The sequence below is a fragment of the Schistocerca cancellata genome, chromosome 7 (assembly GCF_023864275.1).
Source record: "Schistocerca cancellata isolate TAMUIC-IGC-003103 chromosome 7, iqSchCanc2.1, whole genome shotgun sequence".
In the NCBI taxonomy this organism is placed as follows: Eukaryota; Metazoa; Arthropoda; class Insecta; order Orthoptera; family Acrididae; genus Schistocerca; species Schistocerca cancellata.
In genome coordinates, this window is record NC_064632.1 from 212,651,234 (window position 1) to 212,677,678 (window position 26,445).

At 38.5% G+C, this 26,445-nt stretch overlaps 1 protein-coding gene across 1 annotated transcript in view; it reads right to left on the bottom strand.

Moving 5' to 3' along the window:
* Positions 1 to 26,445, bottom strand: part of LOC126092703 (dynein beta chain, ciliary-like) — an 863,310-nt gene that overhangs the window by 179,614 nt on the left and 657,251 nt on the right. Inside the window, 2 exon segments of the mRNA XM_049908426.1 lie at positions 811 to 1,093; positions 1,283 to 1,559. Of these exon segments, the coding sequence (XP_049764383.1) occupies positions 811 to 1,093; positions 1,283 to 1,559 (560 nt within the window).

Here is a 26,445-nt window from a genome sequence, read left to right on the forward strand (position 1 = left end):
TGGACTGTACCACATCCTTCACTGACTGTTGAGCATCACACACGAAGTCAATCATTATGACCCTTCTTCAAAAAACAAAAGAGCGGACATGTCTATATCCTCCATACGAAGCCCTACTATGGTCCAGAAGTTCAAAGAAATTAAAGACCTTCTCAATAGTCAAGTAGTGCCAATGCTCATCATAACGAAAAAGTAACAACATGACCAAAACATGAAAATCCACCATTTTGAGGACCATTGAAAAGATCTAGATCCAGTGTGTTGAAGCTAGCTCCAATGAGAACTTCCAAAACAGTAGGTCACTGTTTATCCAAAAGAGGGAGCAATGCCATTAACTCTGGTGCATGCAGTGTGGTGAAGTGGTTAGCTAGCCATTTCAAACTCAACCTTCATCAATTTGTTATTTAGCATTCATCATTTTTGGAAGCTTCTAGAAATATGTTTTTAATGTTTGTATATTCTGGAATATTCAATGTTCGTATAACAGCATTCTGCAGTATTCTATGTTAGTATAAACAGCTGCAATCTTCATCCCAATGGTCATTTTTTTCTGGCTGTATGTTAGTATCAATAATAAATGTACATTCAGTACTAAATATTGAACTTGACTGATGACCTGGACTTCATATTTGGACTTGCTTGTAGTTTAGATGTGAAAGTATTAAGAGATTGCCTATGAAATTAATTCAGAGCAAAAAGTAAAATATGTAACTATTGGCTGTAGTCTCCCATTGTTCTACTGCCTCATCCCAACTCTGGGAGAAGGTAAAATAATAATTATGAATTGAGTCATTTTAAAATATTGCTTACCTGATCTTGAAACAATGCAGATCCAAATGCCCAAATGCATGCAAATACAAAATACACTTCATACCATTCATTTGGACATTCTGGAGGCAGATTTGTTGGTGTGAGCAAACAATCGAGCAGATGGCATAACATCTGGACGTGTGATATGTCAGGAATAGGCGTAATTTTTTTAAACTTTAAACGTACTGCATCCAGGCAAGGTGGAACATATTTTTCAAACAAAGTGCTAAGATTTCGCTTTTCTGTCTCTATCTCCCTTTTATCAATCCAACTTGTAACAAATCTAGAACAAATAGAGCATTAAATACAATTAATGGAACTCTGTAACAAAGAAATGTAAGATAACTGTAAGCACACTTGGGCATAATAATATACAGCACTGCATGCCAAGCTAACAAGGAGAAATCTAGTGCGAGTCCAAAAACAGACATAAAATTAAAATAGAAAGGTGATGACCAATTAAGCTACTTACGGACCCCAGCCAAGATCCTGCGGGTTTATGTAAAGTATTCCTGCTCGAGAAACGGTAGCTGGAGTAGCAGTTCTCAAGTTTGAAATTTCGAATAGTAGGCGCATCATTGGTGTAAGGGCAATTCTTTCATTACTAGCTAGTGTCAAGACCTTATTGTCATCCATCACAGTATTAAGAGATTCAATCCACATTGGATCAATGTCTCCATCAAGCATGATCCACTTCGGACCGTCACCAGCTAAGTTGGCTTGATCACGCATGATAACTGAGAACAAACCTGAGGGAGGGAAAAAAGAGGAAAATGAAACCACACACAAAGAAAAAATATGAAAGAATATCAGTTACCTGTGTAGGTTCTTTCTGTCAGCTGCTTTTCCTGCTTGGACTGTACAGTTCCCACATTCCAGCCTTTCCTAGGTCTCTTTTCTTCTTTCCGAGAGGTACCACACTGACACTTTGAAGTATTCTGTTATGATCAGCACATCTTATATTACCGTATTATTCATTTTGTTTTCTTTCTAACCACTACACCAATGTTGTTCTATTCCAATCATTTGCGTGTACATTCAGTCTTACATTGATTTTGTGATACCTTATCTAATACATTCACTGCATGAAGTTTGTGTCAGTCCCCTCATTTCTCCCACATATGATACTGTGTTTTCCATAATACTCATAAACTTACTTTTTGTAACTGTTGGGGATATTTCCGGTTCACAATACTGGATGTAACTGTTAAATCATGAACTTTTCTTTTCTTCTCTCCCCCTCCCCTCCACCCCTCTCATTCTTGTTACATACCTTTTTTCTCATCTTGATCATTCATTCCACTCATCATTAGTGCAAAACTTATGTATTGCGTGAGATTATACTGTAAATAATTTCCTTCTTGGTGTTTAAGTCATGACTCTCTGCATGAATAGGCCTATACTGAATATCTTCAACATTTATCTCCCTACCCCATTCCTCATATTACTCTTCCAATTTTCTAAACACATAACTTACGTCTTCTTCATCCTTGTCACTCAGTTGTCTGGAAACAGTACATTATTTATACTTTAGTTTACACTCATGGACCCTTACTCTTAAATTTCCTCCTACAATTTTTATAAGCCTTATCAATAAATATTTTGAAAACTGAACACCTGCCATAATGGGACCAAGGAATCGTTCCATTCAAAAGTAACCAATCACCACACATGTTAAGATATTTATCCTACTGGGAGACAAGACTATCAATTCCTGTTTCACAGAAAGCAGTTGGCTGCTGATGAATCCCCAGCTGCATCCACTCTTTCACTTTTATGTCAGACTGAAACTGATGTCCATACGTCTTTCTTCAAGTCACCAAAGAAGCAAAAAACACATGATGAAAGATCCAGACTGTATGGAGGATTTTGCAGTGTCTCCAAACCAAACTGCCAAGGCATAGCCTTAGTTTGATTGGCAGTGTGTGGACAGGCATTATCATGCAACAGGATGATTCCAACCAATAGTATTTTTACTTTACAGTACATCACAGTTTCTGCAAAGTGCCTTCGTAGCACTGTGCAATGATTGTGGTTCTATGGTCAAGGAACTTGAGCAGCGGAAGCATCCTGTTGCATGATAGTGCCTGCTCCCATACTGCCAATCAGATGAAGGCTATGCATTGCCAGTTTGGTTGGGAAACATTGCACCATTCTTTGTACAGTCCAGATCTTTCAATGTGTGATTTTCACATCTTTGGCAACCTGGAGAGAGAAATGCACAGACACTGGTTTCAGTTAGATGAGAAAGCACAAGGGGGGATGTGGCTGTGAATCCATTGGTGGCCAACCACTTTCTACAAAACAGTAACTGATCATCTTGTCTCCTGGTGGGATAAATATCTTAACATGTATGGCAATTACTTTTAAATGGAACCATTCCATAGTCCTATTGCAGCAGGTGTTTGGTTTTCATGTGACTGCCCCTTATATTACTCTGATGCAATTTTTAGACAAACTTTATTTACTATGTGTTAAAAAATGAACTGAAGATAGTTTTACTTACCAAGATCCAACTGAATGTGTTAAGTCTGAACATGGTGCCAGAAAAAGCATAACGAAACAAATATGCACTTCAGACTTACAATGTATTATACATTTGGTATATGGTCATGTGAAAATAAAATAGTTTAGAGATTTCTTGGAACACCACATCCTGTCTATCCTTACATAAAATTTATTATGCAACTCAGAGAAGTATCTGGAATATCTTTTAACAATGGGTTAGGAAAGAGAAGAGTAGATGGATCCCTGAACAACACAGTTCACAGAAAATTGGCACACACAAACCTCTACCTCCATGCCTCAGGTCATTGTCACTTTCAGCAAAGAATGGTTATTCTGAGAGTGCTAGCAAATACAACTACTGCAGTGTCAGATAGGAATTACCTACCGGTAACTGAAAAATTGCTCTACCTTCAACTGGTTCCTCAAATGAATGTACAGGATGATTATAATTAAACATTCAAACCACTGTAGAAATAACACCACTGGCCAGGATGACGTCAATTGCAACAGAATATTATCGGAAAAGGGGGAAAATATATGGCAGAAGAAAAATAAATAGTTACAAAATGTAGCAATAGATGGTGCTGTACATATCATAATTTAATAGTGGTCAACTACAAGTGACAAATGAATCAAACAACAATGTCTAAGGTGTACATTTGATGTTAAACAAACTGTACTACTCAGTGTGTAAGGGTGTACAGGTGTGATACTGTTAGTTAAGTAAGCCCATCCACCATGGCAAGGTCATATCACATCAGATGGGAAAAATCGGTTTTTAATTGTCCTGAGGCCAAAAACTGCATAAAAAGCATCACTCACCTCGGTTTTTAACTGCCCTGAGGCCAAAACCCGCGTAAAAAGCATAAATCAAAATAAAATCAGATTATTAATTTCCATGTGATTGGTGCAAAACATGTTCAATATGCTGTCTAATATTTTCTGCAACAAATTGAAATTGCGAAACAGCATATTCCACAACTAATCGAAGTGCTTCTGGTGTCATGTTTAGAATGTGTTGTGCAATGCATGCCTTCAATGCAGCTAAGTTTGCAATTGGTACACTAAACACAATGTTAAAATGGAGATTGGTTCACTGAAAAGATTGCTCTTTGTTCTTCTGGTGGAAAAGTGTTATTATTCTGTCGATGAATTCATTGGGGACAGCTTCACAGTCTGAACACAGGGATTGTATTACATTTATTATTTTATGTACATGTGTAGCTGTAACTTAGAAATGTAAAATATAATGTAAACTTTTGTATTTCTCTCAAAAAAGTGAAAAAAGTTTCTTTTGTAAACCTTGACATGTCTCCTGTACATCAAATCAAATGATTTGAAAATTATACGTAATGAGATGAATAATCACATAACATCTTTCAGATTTCCCTACAGCCAAAACTCACATGGATTAAGATCAAGTGATTGGGATGGCCAGGTTGTAGGGAAGTGGCAGCTGATACGCCTAGCATTTCTGAAATGGTGCTTCAGCAGCTGCTTAACTGGATTTTCAATGTGAGGAAGCGTACCATCTTGCATAAAAATGATCCCATATACACATCCCCGCTGTTGGAGAGCTGGAATGAGGTGGGTGTGCAAAAGACATTCATAGCACTTACCAGTTATGGTGCAGGTAACAGGACCAGAAGCACCTAACTTTTAGAAAAAATATGGCCCTGTGATAAATGATGCCATTAACCCGCACCACACAGTGACCTTTTCAAGATGAAGTTGTACTGGTTGATTTGCATGTAGATCTTCCAGTACCCATATTTGACAAAGTGTATTGACATATCCTGTCAGATGGAAGTGGGCTTCATCTATTGACAAAATCTTCCACAGCCAATCATTGTCCACTTCCATGCAACCAAGTAATTCTAAATCAAAGGTCTCTTTTGCTGGCAGGTCAACAGGAAGCAACTTGTGCACATGGGTAATTTTGAATGGATAGAAAAGAAGGATGTTTTGTAGGATTTTACACACCGTGCTCATGTGTATGTCTAAAGTTCGGGCAATTCTTCATGAACTACATGTTTGCACAGCACCACTCATCTCCTCCTGCATTGCTGTGGCCACTGCTTGCATTGACATTGAATCAATTCGTTTCCTCCCTCTACCAGGTTGCACACCAAAAGAACCTGTCTTTTGAATTTCTGAATCATTTTCTCTTAACCCACGGCAGTCATCAGATCAACACCTTCCTTCAAATCCTTCAGTGTCCAGAACTTCTGCAAAGCAACATGTGCACAGTCATCATTCTTGTAATTCGGCTTTACAAGCAAAGAGCGATCCTGCATTGAGATAGTCAAAGTGAATGTCGCAGGCGCGAAAGGAGGAAAAGCCTTGTACCCGGCGCGTTTATACCAACTTCAGTGGGTTGTGCACATGACAGGTGTTTTCATTTACATATTCTGACACATACAGCGCTATCTATTGATCAATTTTCACACTATTTTTCTTCTTCCGCCATACATTTTCCCCCTTCTCCAATAATATTCTGTTGCAATTAAACGTCATTCTGACCAGTGGTGTTATTTCTACAGCATTTTGAAAGTTTTATTATAACCACCCTGTACATACAAAACAAGTTGAGCAAGTATACTGGCACAAATTAACAACGTGCATGGAAGAAATAAAGGTCAAGAAAGAGAAAGAAAGGGTTGTTTATTCACCAGTTTCTGACATCGTCTCAAGGAAAAGGGGTAGGCTGGATCTGGGACAACCGATTAAAACAGTTTATGATAGGACCAAAGAACATCTAACATAGCAAACTAGAAACACACCAACTGCTACGATTGTGTTCCTATTAACATTTTAACTTTTCCTTCTACTTATTCGCTTCTCATAAAGTAACGTATATAATATACATGCTAACATATACATCAAGTCAATAGTTAGGCTGAGTTATACTTAAATTTAGTATCCAAATTATTATTTTGAATGTGCTGATTCCATTAGAGAGCTTAGTTTTCATGACTAACTGAAAAGAATACTAAGTTTGTCATATGCAAAATCTTGTGAGCTAATTGACATATTAGGATAAGTTGGCCTACACCATTAGAAAGGCTGGCACCTCAACTTTGCAGTATCATAATTAAATTTTTATAAAATTAATTAACTTATGAGATAATTGACATTGAAAATCTGGACAGTCACAATTTACAAATACAAATTTTGCTTTTAGGCTTGTTAGATTCTGCACTTCGACACTGTAATTTTGTTACCCTAATTTTTTAGCACAAGATGATGTACTTCAATAATGGATTAAGTCACTAATTAATATTTGTATAATTCATCATAATATAAAATAATTTTTAATATGGCTGCTATACTTGTAAGTATGGTAATTTTCTACTTTTAATTTTCCTGTAGGCAGTATCTCAAAAATGGTTTAATGAACTTTTATAAGTTACTAATCTTCAACATATTTTATAAATGGCATTACTGCCTTATGTTGTTGTTGTGGTGGTGGACTTCAGCCCAGAGACTGGTTTGATGCAGCTCTTCAAGCTACTCTATCCTGTGCAAGTTTCTTCATCTCCCAGTACCTACTGCAACCTACATCCTTCTGAATCTACTTAGTGCATTCATCTCTTGGTCTCCCTCTACGATTTTTACCCTCCACACTGCCCTCCAATACTAGATTTGTGATCCCTTGATGCCTCAGAACATGTCCTACCAACCGATCCCTTCTTCTGGTCAAGTTGTGCCACAAACTTCTCTTCTCCCCAATCCTATTCAATACTTCCTCATTAGTTATGTGATCTACCCATCTAATCTTCAGCATTCTTCTGTAGCACCACATTTCAAAAGCTTCTATTCTCTTCTTGTCCAAACTATTTACCGTCCATGTTTCACTTCCATACATGGCTACACTCCATACAAATACTATCAGAAATGACTTCCTGACACTTAAATCTATACTCGATGTTAACAAATTTCTCTTCTTCAGAAACGCTTTCCTTGCCATTGCCAGTCTACATTTTATATCCTCTCTACTTCGACCATCATCAGTTATTTTGCTCCCCAAATAGCAAAACTCCTTTACTACTTTAAGTGTCTCATTTCCTAATCCAATTCCCTCAGCATCACCCGACTTAATTCGACTACTTTCCATTATCCTTGTTTTGCTTTTGTTGATGTTCATCTTATACCCTCCTTTTAAGACACTGTCCATTCTGTTCAAATGCTCTTCCAAGTCCTTTGCTGTCTCCTACAACAATGTCATCGGTGAACCTCGAAGTTTTTATTTCTTCTCCACGGATTTTAATTACTACTCCGAATTTTTCTTTTGTTTCCTTTACTGCTTGCTCAATATACAGATTGAACATCAGGGATAGGCTACAATTCTGTCTCACTCCCTTCCCAACCACTGCTTCCCTTTCATGCCCCTTGACTCTTATAACTGCCATCTGGTTTCTGTACATATTGTAAGTAGCCTTTCACTCCCTGTATTTTACCCCTGCCACCTTCAGAATTTGAAAGAGAGTATTTCAGTAAACATTGTCAAAAGCTTTCTCTAAGTCTACAAATGCTAGAAATGTAGGTTTACCTTTCCTTAATCTATCTTCTAAGATAAGTTGTAGGGTCAGTATTGCCTCACGTGTTCCAACATTTCTACGGAATCCAAACTGATCTTCCCCGAGGTTGGCTTCTACCAGTTTTTCCATTCGTCTGCAAAGAATTCAAATTAGTATTTTGCAGCTGTGACTTATTAAACTGACAGTTCGGTAATTTTCGCATCTGTCAACACCTGCTTTCTTTGGGATTAGAATTATTATATTCTTCTTGAAGTCTGAGGGAATTTCACCTGTCTCATACATCTTGTTCACCAGATGGTAGAGTTTTGTCAGGACTGGCTCTCCCAAGGCTGTCAGTAGTTCTAATGGAATGTTGTCTGCTACCAGGGCCAGTGCTCTGTCAAACTCTTCACGCAGTGTCATATCTCCCATTTCATCTTCATCTACCGCCTCTTCCATTTCCATAATATTGTCCTCAAGAACACCGCCGCTGTATAGACCCTCTATATACTCCTTCCACCTTTCTGCTTTCCCTTATTTCCTTAGAACTGGGTTTCCATCGGAGCTCTTGATAATCATGCAAGTGGTTCTCTTTTCTCCAAAGGTCTCTTTAATTTTCCTGTAGGCAGTATCTATCTTACCTCTCGTGAGATAAGCCTCTACATCCTTACATTTGTCCTCTAGCCATCCGTGCATAGCCATTTTGCACTTCCTGTCGATCTCATTTTTGAGACGTTTGTATTCCTTTTTGCCTGCTTCACTTACTGCATTTTTGTATTTTCTACTTTTATCAATTAAATTCAATATCTCTTCTGTTACCCAAGGATTTCTACTAGCCCTCATCTTTTTACCTACTTGATCCTCTGCTGCCTTCACTATTTCATCCCTCAAAGTTACCCATTCTTCTTCTACTGTATTTCTTTCCCCAAATCCTGACAATTGTCCCCTAATGCTCTCCCTGAAACTCTCTACAACCTCTGGTTCTGTCAGTTTATCCAGGTCCCATCTTCTGAAATTCCCACCTTTTCACAGTTTCTTCAGTTTTAATCTACAGGTCATAACCAGTAGATTGTGGTCAGAGTCCACATCTACCCCTGGAAATGTCTTACAATTTAAACCCTGGTTCCTAAATCTCTGTCTTAGCATTGTATAATCTATCTGCAATCTTCCAGTAACTCCATGCCTCTTCCATGTATACAACATTCTTTCATGATTCTTGAACCAAGTGTTAGCTATGATTAAGTTATGCTCTGTGCAGAATTCTACCAGGCGGCTTCCTTTTTCATTTCTTACCCCCATTCCAAATTCACCTACTGTGTTTCTTTCTCTTCCTTTTCCTACTACCGAATTCCAGTCACCCATGGCTATTAAATTTTCGTCTCCCTTCACTATCGGAATAATTTCATTTATCTCATTATACGAGGCATGTTTTTTAAGTAAGTACCATTTTGAAATTAAAAAAAAAGACATGCTCAGATATCTCAATAATTTTATTTTTACACGAAAGCCTGTACCTTAATCTATTTTTCTACACAATTTCTGCCAATATTGAGGCACTTGTCATAATCATGTACCGATTTTTGAATACCCTCCTCATAGAAGTATGTCGCCTGACTTGTTAACCACAGCTTTACCACTGTTATGACTTCATCATCGTCTTGAAGACACTGACCGACCAGGTGTTTCTTCAAGTGCAGGAACAGATGGTAGTCATTGGGTGCAAGATCGGGGCTGTACGGAGGATGATCTAGAGTTTCCCATTAAAAAGATGTGATGAGATCTTTGGTCTGATTCACCACATGCAGACGGCATTGTCTTGCAGTAAAACGATGCCCTTGCTCAACTTCCATGGACTTTTGCTTTGATTCTGGTGTGATTAGGCCACCCATGTTTCATCGCCCGTAACAATTTGGCTTAATAAATCATCACCATCGTTGTGGTACTGCTCAAGGAAAGTCAATGCCCTGTCTAAACGTTTGGTTTTGTGCACATCCGTCAACATTTTCGGTACCCAACGTCCCCACAATTTTCGGTAATATAAGTGCTCGATCACAATGCCATACAAAACACTATGAGAAACATTAGGAAAGTCATCCCGCAAGGAGGAAATTGTAAAGCGTCTGTTTCCTCTCACCTTACTGTCCATTCCTGCACCAAACTTGAATTAACGACCGAAGGAGCTTACTCTGTTGTTCATCATGCACATTTGTGTGGCTACATTTAAATGCTCTCACCTACTTTCCTACCATTCCTTCACTCATAATGTTTTCTCTGTAAACTGCACAGATCTTACGATGAATATCGATCGCTTTTAGGCCTTTAGCACTAAGAAATCTTATAACAGCCCGTACTTCACCGTTGGCTGGACTCATGATTATCGGAGGAATCTTAAACACTCAGTACACAACGTAAACACAGAAGAATCAGACTGTAATGGCGTCAGTGCATAGACAACAGATGTAGGTACCCAGTGCGCTTGCGCAGTACGCTGACTGCAGCACTGCGGCCGCAGTGTGGCAAAATGATACTTACTTAAAAAACATGCCTCGTACATTTCATCAATCTTTTCATTATCTATTTTGATAGCAGCCTTTAAATAGTTGAACTCTACCCAAAACCCTCAGTCTGCGATTGGTAAGTAACCATTTAACATCTATATAGCTCAGTGCTGGGCACACTAAAAAATTTGAGGGAGGATCCAAAAATAATGAGAACAGTTTTACAAAAAAAATCATGTATTTTATGGAACATTTTCAGAACTTAAACACCTTCAAAGCAGTGTCCATCAGGCATAATACACATGCCCCAACACTTTTCCATTGGTGGAAACAATTTTTAAACTTGTCTGAACTTGGGCTGTTTAGTGACCCCAGCAAATTTTTTGCCACTTCTTTGTCTTGAAAATTCTTCCCTTTCAGGTTTTTCCTTCTTGGAAACTAACACACTCTCTCTCTCTCTCTCTCTCTCTCTCTCTCTCTCTCTCTCACACACACACACACACACACACACACACACACACACACACACAGTGTCTACTGAATAAAATGGGTGAGAAACCGATGTCATTTGGTTTTTCGCCCACAACTACGTAACACTCAATGTGTGTGCAGGGCCATTGTCATGATGAAAAAGCCAACCACCTGGCTGCCATAATGTGGATAATTTTTTTTCTCACTGTTTCACGAAATCGTTTTAACATTTGAAGGTAGTAATGATTGTTAACTGAGGTACAGTGGGGAACAAACTCATGGTGGACAAGCCCCTTGATGTCGAAAAAACAAACCAACATTGTCTTCACATGAGATCTCACTTGCCTTGCTTTCTTTGATCTTGGCTTTGATCTTGGTTTCTAGGTCATATCCACCACACCATGATTTGTTACACATGATGACTTTTGTGTCAAAATCTAGATCAAGTTTTGACAGCCCGACACATGCATAAATGATTGGTTCTCTGGCTGTCAATTTTGTAATGAACTCCAGGATTTCCAATCATTTCCACCAATTCATCAAATGATTTACAATGATCAAACATGATTGCAACACAGATTTTTTTAACGCTTTCACCCACTCTGGAAGTCAGAAATGTTGGGGGTCACGTTCTGTCTTCAATTGAGATTTGATCGCTTTTAAAATGAGAAAACCACTCTTAAACCCTTCCCTGGCTCAAAGCATTGCAGCAGTTTCCGCTGCTGATTTCCCCAACAGGAAGCAGAACATGGAGTTAGCATGTTGGCTTTTAATGTCTGCTAATGAAGAACTGCTGAAAACGTGAAACAGCACTTGAGGGGGGAGGGTGGGGGGGGGGGGGCGTGGGGGGAGGAACACCATTGTCCACAATAATTTTCCAACACCAGTAACACTAGGGCAACTAATACAAAATGGTGTCCAGCGAAAACACCTGGTGGAAGAATTCAGAACTAGTGTCCTACCAACTCCCAGGGAAAAATTCTCATTACTTTTGTGTTCCCCCTCATATGTAATACCACTGCACAGTTCTCATGAGTAAAGTTTGTACTCAGAAAGCAAACATGAAACAACGAAGTGTAACTGGTCCATGTGACTTACGCACTGAATATCTTAATCATGTTGTTGACTTTCTGCACAACAGGAAGGTATGCACTATTCTTATTATGATCTACTGCCACTGTGCCATGTTTTCACTGTGTTTATTGATTACTGCATCATTTCACTGAGATTGTTTTATCGGAATTATGTTTGGAGATGTAAGTGTAGAGGTACCTAGGTATATGATATGTAAAAGCAAAATTGGACATGCCCATTGCAGAATTCACAGTACTAATATTCAGCGGTAACTATTGCCTGTCCTACACGCAACAGAAAACAAACTCAGCGTTTTGTATGGTGAGTAACATGAGAGATGAGGATTCAAAGTTGCGTGAAGCATCTGTCTTGTGTGTTCAACATATGTTTTCCACACCCCAAGCAATAGTATCAACTAATGTACTGAAAAAAGCTACTCCTAGCAAACATCGCGCAAATGCAGAGGTGAGAAAAAATCAAACTTTGTCTTTATTCCACCAACATATATGTAGCCTCAAGAATAAAATAGACCAGTTGCTAATAAATTTAAAAGACGAGTGTGAAAGTGAGCCTGATATACTGTGTTTCTCAGAACATCACGTTATGAATGGGATCCACATGATACAGATTGAGAACTTTAGTTTAGCTACTCATTACTGTAGATCTGTTATGGAAAAAGGTGGTGTGGCAATATTTATAAAAAATAATATAGTGTATAAATCCCTAGATTTAAGCAAATACTGTGATGAACAACATTTTGAGGTGTGTGGCACTGAGTTAACAGCAGATAGTGCAACTGTTATTGTTCTGGCTGCTTACAGGGCACCTGCTGGAAATCTAAATGTATTTCTAAGACAAACGGAATCACTTCTGGCCCACCTATGTAGGAAAACTAAATCTATCATTGTTATGGGTGACTTCAATGTGGACCTTTTAACAGAAAATAGAAACAAGACAGATTTTGAACATTTAATGTACTGTTACAATTTAGTACCACTTGTGAACACTCCAACTAGAGTAACTGCCAGCTCTAGAACTTTAATAGATAATGTATTTGTAGATAAGGATATTTGCAATAATTTAACCATGAAAAATATTATAAATGGTCTCTCTGATCATGAAGGGCAATTTCTCACTCTAAACCAAATGAATGTACAAAGAAAAGAAAATTTCATTTGGAAAACATTTAGGATTATAAACAGACACACCACTGAAACCTTTAATCAGCAATTACGGCTTCTGGACTGGTCTCCTGTATATGCTACAGTTGATGTTAATTCAAAATTTAATATATTTATCAATGAAGTTACAAGCCTTTTTGAAGAAGCGTTTCCTAAAAAATCAGTGAGAGAAAACCTGTTCAAATCTGGAAACAAGCCTTGGATTACTAAAGGCATCAAAATCTCTTGTAAAACAAGAAGAGAACTATATGCTGCAGCCAGGAGTTCAAATGATAACAGTAGGATTACACACTATAAAATCTACAATAAAGTTCTGAATAAGACAATTCAGGCAGCAAAGAACATGTGCTTGAAGGCAGAAATTGACAACTCTAGCAATAAAGTAAAAACTATCTGGAAAATTGTAAAGAAGGAAACGGGGAAAAATGCAGTTTGTAGTGAAAATATCCAAATCAAAAGTGAGGGTAATCTTGTTAGCGATCCAAAAACAGTTGCAGACACATTCAACTACAATTTTTTAACAGTAACAGAAAAAATAGTGTGGGGCGGCGAGTAACTTGTGAAAATTAAAATAATTGCTGTATAAATGTTTGAAATACAAATGTTTGAATGTTGAATCAGTTTCAGGCTTTTAGAATGTTGTTAATGCTGTCTTTCGCCGTTCTCAACACTGGCTCTCTATTTACTTTTTAGCACCCAGAAAGTGATTTAACAAAACGTGAAGCCTGTAATTAGAGTTCCTAGTGCCCACTTCATCTGAGAACACCATTATAGCTGCAGCTTATAGCTCTGAGGAATTAGGAGATTGTCCGGGATTTCTAATCAAAAAACGATTTTCCAAAATAGTTGAGTATATTCTGAAATTCACTGATAACAAACACAAGTATCCCTACAACCTAACTAACAGAGCAGTTCAGAGTCTAATGCGCTGATGCAACTATAAATGTCCGAATTAAATGTTAAAAAGAATGCTCGCCAAAATCTGATGAGAATATTTCATCAAACGCCACGCTAAATAATTGGTAGAATGTCTGTCCCGTGACGGCACGTGAAAATACGACAATACGCAAACTGAAGCTAGATAATGAAAATCATCCCAGAATTAACCCTTCACTTGAAATGATTTCATGGTTCCGCGTATCTCTAGTAACTTAATACGGCACCCGAGGCTGTTTGTAGCAGTGATACCGAAGTGACGCGACTCCCGACACAGCTGACGTGCTATTCAGTGTCTGGAGAGAACTGGGGCCTTCCTTCCTCGCGCAGCGTTCTTATATATATAGCCGCGGTGCGGACGGCTAAGGGAACGCCTGCTCAAATCGGCTCTCCCGACTAGCCGCTGGGCTAGTTACGCACCACTTCAAGTTACATAATAATTTATAGCTTCTTTTGCTGATGGCCGATGAAGCTCTTAATTTAAACGTGCATTCAGCACGCAGGTAAGTATTGATAATAAAATTTTGACGTGGCTAAGTTAAATATTTTGGGCGAGAGAATTAATTAAATTACACTGCACGCAGTAGATGAACTCTGAACTGGCCCTTTTGAGATCCGCTATCGCTATAATTTTATAGGTATTCAAAAGAAACTTTTCACATCTTCACGGTCATAGCGGACCTCCAACCTATTTAAATATAAACATCCTAGCCTTATTTATTAGCCTACTTAATCTATCTTGCTTCCTTCAGTTTTGAGACGAAAACCAGAAAATCATGAATTTCCACTAAAGTCTTAATTTGTGAAATCCAAAGTACTGTTTTTATTAAATCATTATGAAAGATGAATCTAAATATAAATTTTGAAGTATCTAGCTCTTTTCTGTTGCGCCAATGATTTTTTCAGAAAAACGTCCAAATTTCGAAAATGGCTGAAGTTATCGAACTGATATTTAACACACATTAATTTAGTATTATTCCTGACATGCTAGAAAAGTTTTAGGTCATTTGCTTGATTTTTAAGGTATTGCACAACATTTATGACGTCAGAGCTAGTTACAGCAGACTGGCTAGCACACAATGCAAGCTGATGTGAATTTACTACAGCGTGAGTAGGCTGCTTCCCTACATCACCCTCTACTTAAATTTTTTTTGTTTATGAATGTTAATGAATGAAAAAAAATTAAGTACAAAAAGGGAAGCAAGAGTACAGTTTAACTCCCTATAAAAAATCAAAATTGAAATATAAACATGTAGAAACATTAACGAAAACTGATTACCTACATTAATTATTTAAATTGTGGGCATGTTCACTGCCTTTTAAACAATGTCATCACTCAAAATTTTAAGCAAAGTCAATGAAATATTTTGGCATACATATTGCCTTAGACAAACAAACAGATATGAATTGAAAAATTATGAAAATCTTAGATCCATTAAATACATTTTTACATACACAAATTCAAAGAAAATAACATGATACATAAACAGATGGTTATCTCTTAGCAGTCTTTTCTAAACCTGAAAGAAAAGTTCACAAATAATTTTTACACACGTAATTGTAGCCGCTTTGGCTGGCGTCCTACACTTCCATTCACAAGGGTAGAGGAGGGGAAGTTGCTATGGTGTGCGTCCTTCACGTTCTCTCTAAATTACATGGGGGAAAGGGGAGGGGTCACTGTGAGTTGTGTCCAAGTCACTCCATGCTTTCACGCAGCTACCAGGCTGCCATTATCTGGTTTGTCCTGTAGAACAAACAAAAAGAGTGCCTCAGACTCTGTTCACTTAATATCTAAGGGTGGGTCACAATGAAATGGGTATATATATATACATTTTATCCTTCAATATTTTGCTGGAACAAAGTTAACAGAACTTTTTCAATATTACTCTCACGGATACTTAAATATCATAAAATCGGTAAACAAATGGCTCAGAACGCCGTTAGTCACTTACTAGAGAAAATTTATGCTCAAGGCATACAATCATGAATCCTATTTAATTTCAATTTATTATTTCTGGGCCGGAACACTGAACAAATGCTCGGTACATTCCTGATACATTTGTATTTTATTCACTTAGCTGACTCATCTTTGATTACTTTATTCTTAGAGATAGTATGAGTATATTTGATTAGTAGTTGTTTTCTCTGCTTCTTTGTACATGTGAGTAACTTTTGGTAATAGTACAGTTCTGAGTGTTCAAAACACACTACGTTTAGTTGACTACAAAATCCACTTATTGGTCCTCTGCTGTTGTGTTAGTTCCACATCTGCAATTAGGTACTTACTTACTTTGAAGTGTATTTATGCTGAGCTAAAATTAATGTTTCACGTCTGCCATTATGTTACTTATTTATTTTGCTAGTGTATGTACTTATTTAACACTCACTCTATTAATATTTAAAGCATAGGATAGCACATTTATCTCATATTCATAGTGTATTGTAGCTGATCAGTTTGCTCACGTGGCAAACCATTTCCACTCGATCGGACGCTGAAACTCAGGTAGTCTCTCTCAGACCTACCACTAAAGTGCATCAAGTAATTATGGACGAGCGTAATGCTAAATTCCTTAAACCTATAGGACACCATGAGCTGCTCTGTCTCATCTAACATAAGGGTACCTATGGTCGCATTCACGCCTCCAACTCATAACCTCAATACGTGTAGGTGTATCCTGTCACACACTACACTAAAATAACGGCCAGCTCCAACCTTATAAATACTTCAGGGACGTGTCCTTCACGCCTCAACCACAAACACTGCTCAATTCTATTACACTGCCTTTCCTTGCTACACCAGGTGAGTTTAATCTTACAACTTATCTGCATATTTTTCCTAACACTAAGCAATCTCTTTTACTATTTCTTAGTTAGCTCTAATGCATACACTAGGTTTCACTACCACTTCAGATCCTGCTTGTATATGAATTCATCTATCTTTTTAAATTACTGTTGGTGGACCATTTCCAATAAAACAACACTTTGTACTTACCATAGTACCAGGGTTCTATACATACTTGTTACTCAAATACATTGTATCTTAATTACATCATACTTCTCTATTGTTTGTCACTATTAGGTTTGTCACATTAGGTATTTTTCTTCACTAATCGGTGGATAGAATGGTTACAGAACTCATGGCTTGATAGCCATGACAGAAAAATTTCATATCTGGAAAGAAGAGGTCGAAATTTTTGTGGATAGGAAAGATGAAGAATGAGTGAGACCTGAAAGGGAAAGAAGATCTCACACAGCTGGGACTGCACAGCTGCCACACTGTGTAGAGGTTACAGAACAACCTCCTCCCTACAGCATTCATTGGCTTAATGCTGGCTTGATAGTCATGATGGAAAATTTTAGTATTTGGAAAGAAAAGGTCAAAATTTTTGTGGATAGGAAAGATGAAGAATGAGTGAGACCTGAAATGGAAAGAAGATCTCACACAGCTGGGACTGCACAGCTGCCACACTGTGTAGAGGTTACAGAACAACCTCCTCCCTACAGCATTCATTAGCTTCCTATGAATCTCTTTAGGTCGATCACGTTCCTAAGACCTAATAGCTTCTTACTTTTAGGGTACTCTAGCCTATATGCATTGGCATGTGGTTTTCCTATGATCCTGAAAGGTCCTTGGTATACGAACATGAATTTCCTTGTTTCTGCATTTACTTTCTTTGATTTTTCTTTGGTTTTAACAAGGACTAATTGACCTATTTCAAAGCTAGTAGGTACAGCTTTTGCGTCATGACGCTTCTTCCTTTCCAACGCTCTTTTTCTCATATTAGCCCTAGCCTTTAGTTTCTTCTCATCTGTGGATATTTGCGTTAGAATAGGGAATTCTACCATATCTGCAATCACATTGTGCGGTTCTTGGCCAAGGTGCAAAACCAGTTGCATCATGTCTTAAGTTGTTAGTTACATTCTCAAAATACTTAATGTGCTCTTCCCAACTTGAGTGTTTCCGAGCACAATAAGTTCTGCAAAGCCTATTCAATTCCCTAATAATACGTTCACTCATATTTCCTTGGGGAAAATACGCAGATATTTTCAGATGTTTCATGCCGGCCTTATCTAGACATTCCTTAAATCTATCAGACTTAAATTGAGGCCCATTGTCTGACAGCAAATTCTTTGGAACGCCAACGTTCACGAAGAAATCTTTTTCCAACTTGTCAACCAATGTTTTTGCATTTGCTCTTTTAATTGGGTATAGTTTAACATATTTACTGAATCCATCCACAACAACAAAAACATGGGTACAACCACCTCTCGAAACAGGAAGAGGGCCAAACAAATCACAAGCCAGTAATTCTAGGGTTTCATTGGGCTCTACTGAATGCATATCCCCTTGTATTCTGGTGTTAGCAGCACGGACTTTCTGGCACACTACACAAGATGCTAGACGCTTGGCCACACGGCGGTACATGTTGTCAAACACAACCTTCTCTTTTAATTTTGCAATGCACTTCTTTGCACCGTAGCGCCCATACCTCAGGTGTACATAGTCGATTAGTAAGTCTACATGTTGTGAGGGAAAGCACAGCTTCCACTCAGAAACACCTATCTTTTTCCTCCTAAACAGAATACCTTTATGCAAACAATAGTATTGCGAAACCTTAGGATAGTTCGCATTTCCTAAATAGCTCTTCACTAATTTCAGTTGGTCATCTTCATTCTGCTCCCGTCTCAAGTTCTTAATCACTCTCTTTAATGCACTTTCTTCCTTTACTTTGTGCAATGCAAACATTCGAACTTCATTTAGGTCTGTTGCTGTAATTCCCTCGTCATCACAGAGCTCCGCACTTCTAGATAACCCATCAGCTACCAGATTGTCTTTCCCTTGAATATATCTAACCTCAAGGTCAAACTGCTGGAGATACAATGACCATCTTACCAAACGAGAATTCCTCAACTTACAGGTCTTTAAAAAGGTCAACGCCTTATGGTCACTGTAAACAATTATCTTGTGACCTAATAAATACTGCTCAAACTTTTGTACCCCAAATACAATTGCCAATGCTTCTAGTTCTGAGATGCCATAATTTCTCTCTGCTGCCTGTAAAGATCAACTTGCGAAAGCTATAGTCTTGTGCACTTCTTGTTCGTTTTCTATTGCTACTTGGAATATCTCCACAGCTATACCATAGCCACTAGCATCAACAGACATGCAGAATGGTTTTTCAAAATCAGGATGATGTAAAATTGGACTATTAATTAAAGAATATTTAAGCACCTCAAACGCCTGTTGACATTCTGCTGTCCAAACCCAAGGGGTATTCTTTTTCAGCAGGAGGTGAAGACAGGGAGCATTAAAAGCCTGATCACTAACAAAACGCCTATAGAAGCCAAACAGACCGAACATCGATCTCAACTGCTTCTTGTTTCTGGGAGCCTCAAATTTTTCAATGACTGCTAGCTTCCTTGGGTCAGGCAGAATACCTTTTCCACTTATCCTATATCCCAAGAAACCTATTTCCTCTTTAACGCACTCTGTCTTTTCAATCTTTAGTTTCATGCCACCTCTCTCAATAGCCTCTAACACTTCCTCTAATAAAGCTATGTGTTCTTCCCAGGTAGGAGTTGCTATTAACAGATCATCTACATAGACTGTTATTTTATTACTTAAAGCTGGTCCTAAAACATGGCACATCACACGTACGAAGGCACAAACAGAGATATTAAGTCCGAAAGGTACCACACGATATTGGTAACAAACTCCTTCGTACAAGAAAGCTGTGTACTTCCTCGAACTTTCCGCCAGTGGCAAATTCCAATATCCACACGTGATGTCCATAGAAGTTAAGAATTTTACTCCCCGGAATTTTGCAATAACTCGTCCATGTTCTGCGGTCTATCACTTTCCCTAATCACTATTTCATTCAACCAACGAGCGTCCAAGACCAATCTGACACTCCCGTCTCTTTTTGGTACAACAACAAGAGGATTATTGTACTCACTGACCGCTTTTTCAATCACACCCCACTCTAGCATTCTCTGTATCTCCTTTCGAACTGCCTCCTTCCTAGCTACATGTATTTGGTATGGCTTCCTGAAAAACACTTGGCCGGGTTTCACCTTTAATTGACATTCATAACCTTTGACTATGCCAGGTCGATCTGAAAATACCTTATGATGCCTTTTTAGAACCTGTCTCAGTTCCTCCTTTTGATTGTCTGAAATCTTATCGATTTCCTGCAATTTAGCCTCTATTTTGTCTAAAATAATTGCTTCTTCTTCTTCTTCTGTGTTCAGCTTACTGTTACTAAGATTAACACCTTCGTCCCAATACCTCCTATTTTTCAGAACTCGTATAGGCAGCTCCCAAGTTTCATGATCAGTTACTACATGTTTATCACTAAAAGGTACTATAATTACTCTGGTTATTGACAAGACCATTTTTAACTGGCTTCTTTCAAAGTCAACAACACTCTGATATTTTGACAAGAAATCTATGCCAATTAAAACCTCAATACTGAGATTGTTTACAATTAAACATGGATGATCAATTAAATTACCATTAATGTTAAAGGGCAGCAAAGCTTCTTGCTTTATTGTTTTTGACACCTTGCCAGTAGCACCAATTATTCTTAGTCCTGATACCCTCATTACTGTAAGCTTGTCTTTACCAGGTAATGCATCAAAGAAGGACTGAGATATTGCACTCACCTCACTTCCACTGTCTAAGAGACAACGTACATTGATACCCAACATATTCACTATTATTATAGGGTGGCTTATTCTAGGTTGTACAGGTGGTTCCTCAAATTCATCTAGTAGTTCCTTTTGGATTTGTCTCCAACTAAAGTGATTGACATCTGTCTTCATTACATTTAGGTCACAGTGTGGAGGGGTTTCCTGAATTACATTTTCAGCTGCCTTTTCCAGTCGGTCTATTAATTTTAAATCGAAACACCGCACGACTTCATTACATTTAGTTTGCTGAACATAACCCAAATTACTGTAGTCTGAGCGAATCTGCATCTCCAGACCAGGCATAACACTAGTTACAGCTAAACCACTTTCACCATTATCGTCGGTTTCCTTCTCAAGTGACAACTGGTCACAGCTACTGGGTTCATCGACCCTCAACAGCCTACCCTCTACATTCTCACTTATCTCCTGTCCTAAATTTATTAGTACAGTATCAACATCCTGCACAGGCACTTTAGATAAGAGCATATCATCCTCATCGTAAATATAAGCATGAATTTCTTCTGCTTCTTCACCTGTCAATTCAGTATTTTGTAGCTCCTCCCTATCGTTACACTGCTGCGCCTTCTCTTTCTCTTCCCACTTAGAAAGCGTCTCTAACACGGTATCTATCAAATACTGTGAGTGATCTAATATTTCTGTTGTATCCTTAGATGCTACCGACTCTTCATCCACATGTTCAGTCTGAGTATTCTGATCTGTCTTACCAATTCCCTTAACTACTGGCTTAGGAAAAGTAACCGCCTGGTAAGCGCCAGTGTCCTCATAGACGGGAACTAGTTTTCCTGCCTCGGCCTACTACTGTTTCCTTAAGTTTCATTATAGTTAGCTGGCATAGCATTGCTTTCCGCGCTGTTGTTTACCTGCATAATTCTGTTTGGAACAACATTACTGTCATTTGGATGCCATTGTTGGTTCTGATAATTATTTCCCCAATTCCTACCTCTCTTAGGATGGCGAACACCTACTGTTCTGATGTTAACATTGCCATTTTGCTCGTTCCTAAAATTACTATTATTGTTATTGGCATTTCTGTTATTACGTGCTTGCTCCTCATTGGCAGCAACACGTTCTACACGTTCCAAATATTCAACAAAATGATCAAGATTGTCTCTAGGGGCAGATATAATTCTAGTTTGCCAGTACCATGGCAGTTTGGCTTCAAGACCCAGTATTATCATTTCAGGTTTCAGCTTTTCGTCCAAATGTGACAAACGCGAAATCCATGACCTAGCAAATTCTTTAATAGATTCCTTGCCTGCATTGAAGCATTTTCCACTCCAAAATTCTCTCAACACTTCATTTTGCTTGTTACTAGACCAATACTCATTAATGGAAGCTGTTTTAAACTCCGCTAATGTTTTACACTTCAACATAACATCAGCTGACCAACGCATGGCGTCACCTGCTAAATGGCTTTTAATAAATGAGATTTTCTCTCGTTCAGACCAAGTTGGTGGAATCACATCTTCAAAATCGTTCCAGAAATCTAGCGGGTGGATATTTTTATCTGGATCGAACCGCAAGAACTGCCGACACCCGATAAAAGCGGCGTTTGCAGCTACAACTTGTTGTATATTACCATTACCAGAAGTTACTGAAGCTATTTTACTCTCAATGTTAGCAATGTTAGTATTGATATTTTCTACTCTCAATTCAACATTATCTACTCTTTGTACAATATGAGTAGTATCAGTTTTAATTGCATCTACGTCTGCTTGACATATGTTTACTTTAATATTAACATCTGCGTCGACCGAAGCGTCCGATCCCACCTGTCAGCTTTGAGCCGTGACGTAAGGCTGTAGTGGTGTGTGACGTCACGACGGCGCGGAATTTAGTTTGAGAGTGGCGTGTTTGTAGGTGTCGTTTTGATGCAATTGGTGGTGCTCTCTGGTGGTGTGTTTGGTGATGTTTTTGGTTTAGTTTGCGAGTGTGCGTCGTGTGTGAATTTTGGTAAATTGATTTTTTTACGTCTTTGGTAGGTATGGATATGACTGACAGGGTCAACAGTTTTCGGTTGTCGGCTATGATGGGGGACAGTGCGTTGTCTCTAGTAAAATTTCTTCAACTATTCGAATTTTTGGATGAAGTCATGAAGTCTTCAGTATGCTGTGAAGAAATGAGGCTTACTTAAAGTTCCGGCGTCTCGGACCAGGGACGGCTGTATGTGGAGATGTAAGGATAACAGGGCAAGGGAAGTGTTCGATCCCAATGTGTGGTTGTATCGGGAGATGTTTTTGAGCTATATAGGTCAAGGGAAGTGTTAGGTCCTAATTTATGGGATCGGGAGCTGCTGTTGAGCTATATAGGTCAAGGGAAGTGTCCGATTCCAGATGATATTGTGTTTAGTGGTATTTGGGGAGTTTTGTGATGTCTGTTTTTTTTGTCGTTTTGCGTGGTTTCGTATGGGGGTGGTTCTATTTAGTTTGCCACCACCCAAAAACCCCCTATTTCCCACTCTTGTCCCGTTAGTGTCATTAGGCTTTTTGTGGAACGTGTGTATAGTTGTTTTCGATTTATTTTCGTCCTCATAATGTGTACGTAACGACTTTATATGCGCCATATTGGAATCGTGGTTTATGGTCGTTTCCGCCATATTTGTGACGTGTCGTTTGGCGGGATCGGACGCTTCCGTATTTCCTAACATCTTTAAATCTATCTGAGCACAGTTCAGATTCCGCCTCGATCTTTTCTGTTAACTTGTGCTCCAGCTTCGCATCTTCCATTTGGAAGTCTTTGCGAACCTCAGCAACTTCGGATTTAACTGTTTTATACATTTCAGAAAACTGTTGAGCAACCTTTTTCTTAATATCCTCATGACTGTAATCAATTTTACAATTCAAACTGTCTAGATCCTCTTTCAACTTATTGCAACCAGCCTTGAAGGTATCGTCCATTACCTCCAATTGTTTATTAAAATTAGTTTGACTGGCCACAATCCTGTTATTTACCTCAATTATATTAGATTTTAATTCAGCATTACTGCTTTTGACCTCAGTTATTTCAGACTTTAATTCAGCTGTCATTTTTGCATTACTGGCAGCTATTGCTTGTAATATAACATTTAAATCAATAGCCCCAGTGTCTTTGGGTTGCTCACTAGCTGGCTTTTTATCACACTCAGGTGACGAAAAACTAGCTCCAACACCAGAATCATCAAAACTAAATGAAACTTCTGTTTGCTCAGTCATATCTAATTTCTCCTGTTTAAACTCTACCATCTCTGTTGGCTGTTTCGTTTTTAACTCATCAGATAAACTATCATCCCATAAATCAACAATTTCTGCTTTCTGCTTTACTACAGGGGTCTCTATTATTGAATCATTGCCCCTTTATACACTACTGTCAGGAGACAATACTTCATATTTTACTTTAACATTACTACTTTCTTGCATATTTACACTTGAATCGTTGTCTGGATTTACAGTTCCCTCAACAGACACAGGTTCTAATTTAAGTTTAATCTTAGCTTCTTTTGGCGGTTCCATCGCCGACAGTCTTTTAGTGCAGGTTAGTAAAATTTTTAATAGCTTTTCACTTAACTTAGTTCCTTCTGCATGACGTTGTCTGCACGGCGTACCAGGACTACAAATGCGACGTGGCACGTTGAACTGCAGACGGCACTCCGACGGCTGTTGTGTGTTTGCGTGGCCCGCAATTGCAGGCGCTGCGCCGGCTGCTCCAGCGGACGACTGCGGTGCGGCGAGACTGGCTTCTCGCGATGCCAGCAGCACCGCTAGACTCAGTGACAGCGCCGTCAATCCAGATGTGTTGTTAATCCAATTGCGTCGTCACCATGCACACGTAACACATTCACTGTTCTATACTCAGTTGCGTGTCGCATATCACTCGCGAATCCGAATAGTTAAAAATCACTTTCACTTAGTTGATTTCCCGGCCGATGCACCATATGTGGGGCGGCGAGTAACTTGTGAAAATTAAAATAATTGCTGTATAAATGTTTGAAATACAAATGTTTGAATGTTGAATCAGTTTCAGGCTTTTAGAATGTTGTTAATGCTGTCTTTCGCCGTTCTCAACACTGGCTCTCTATTTACTTTTTAGCACCCAGAAAGTGATTTAACAAAACGTGAAGCCTGTAATTAGAGTTCCTAGTGCCCACTTCATCTGAGAACACCATTATAGCTGCAGCTTATAGCTCTGAGGAATTAGGAGATTGTCCGGGATTTCTAATCAAAAAACGATTTTCCAAAATAGTTGAGTATATTCTGAAATTCACTGATAACAAACACAAGTATCCCTACAACCTAACTAACAGAGCAGTTCAGAGTCTAATGCGCTGATGCAACTATAAATGTCCGAATTAAATGTTAAAAAGAATGCTCGCCAAAATCTGATGAGAATATTTCATCAAACGCCACGCTAAATAATTGGTAGAATGTCTGTCCCGTGACGGCACGTGAAAATACGACAATACGCAAACTGAAGCTAGATAATGAAAATCATCCCAGAATTAACCCTTCACTTGAAATGATTTCATGGTTCCGCGTATCTCTAGTAACTTAATACGGCACCCGAGGCTGTTTGTAGCAGTGATACCGAAGCGACGCGACTCCCGACACAGCTGACGTGCTATTCAGTGTCTGGAGAGAACTGGGGCCTTCCTTCCTCGCGCAGCGTTCTTATATATATAGCCGCGGTGCGGACGGCTAAGGGAACGCCTGCTCAAATCGGCTCTCCCGACTAGCCGCTGGGCTAGTTACGCACCACTTCAAGTTACATAATAATTTATAGCTTCTTTTGCTGATGGCCGATGAAGCTCTTAATTTAAACGTGCATTCAGCACGCAGGTAAGTATTGATAATAAAATTTTGACGTGGCTAAGTTAAATATTTTGGGCGAGAGAATTAATTAAATTACACTGCACGCAGTAGATGAACTCTGAACTGGCCCTTTTGAGATCCGCTATCGCTATAATTTTATAGGTATTCAAAAGAAACTTTTCACATCTTCACGGTCATAGCGGACCTCCAACCTATTTAAATATAAACATCCTAGCCTTATTTATTAGCCTACTTAATCTATCTTGCTTCCTTCAGTTTTGAGACGAAAACCAGAAAATCATGAATTTCCACTAAAGTCTTAATTTGTGAAATCCAAAGTACTGTTTTTATTAAATCATTATGAAAGATGAATCTAAATATAAATTTTGAAGTATCTAGCTCTTTTCTGTTGCGCCAATGATTTTTTCAGAAAAACGTCCAAATTTCGAAAATGGCTGAAGTTATCGAACTGATATTTAACACACATTAATTTAGTATTATTCCTGACATGCTAGAAAAGTTTTAGGTCATTTGCTTGATTTTTAAGGTATTGCACAACATTTATGACGTCAGAGCTAGTTACAGCAGACTGGCTAGCACACAATGCAAGCTGATGTGAATTTACTACAGCGTGAGTAGGCTGCTTCCCTACAATAGGTTTACAAGGGTCCATGAAGCAAGCCATCAATTTTTTGAAAGCTAGAGTACCTGGTTTAGTGCAACACATGAAGGTAAAAACAGTCACTGTTCAAGAAATTGAAAGAGTTATTAAATCCCTGAAAAGTAAAAACTCTGCTCGAATTGACAACATTTCTAACAAATTATTAAAATACTGCTCCAGCCATGTAAGTAAAGTCCTTTGCCACATTTTTGATGCATCACTTAAGCAAGGAATAGTTCCTGAGAGGCTTAAGTATGCAGTTGTAAAACCGCTGTATAAGAAGGGGGA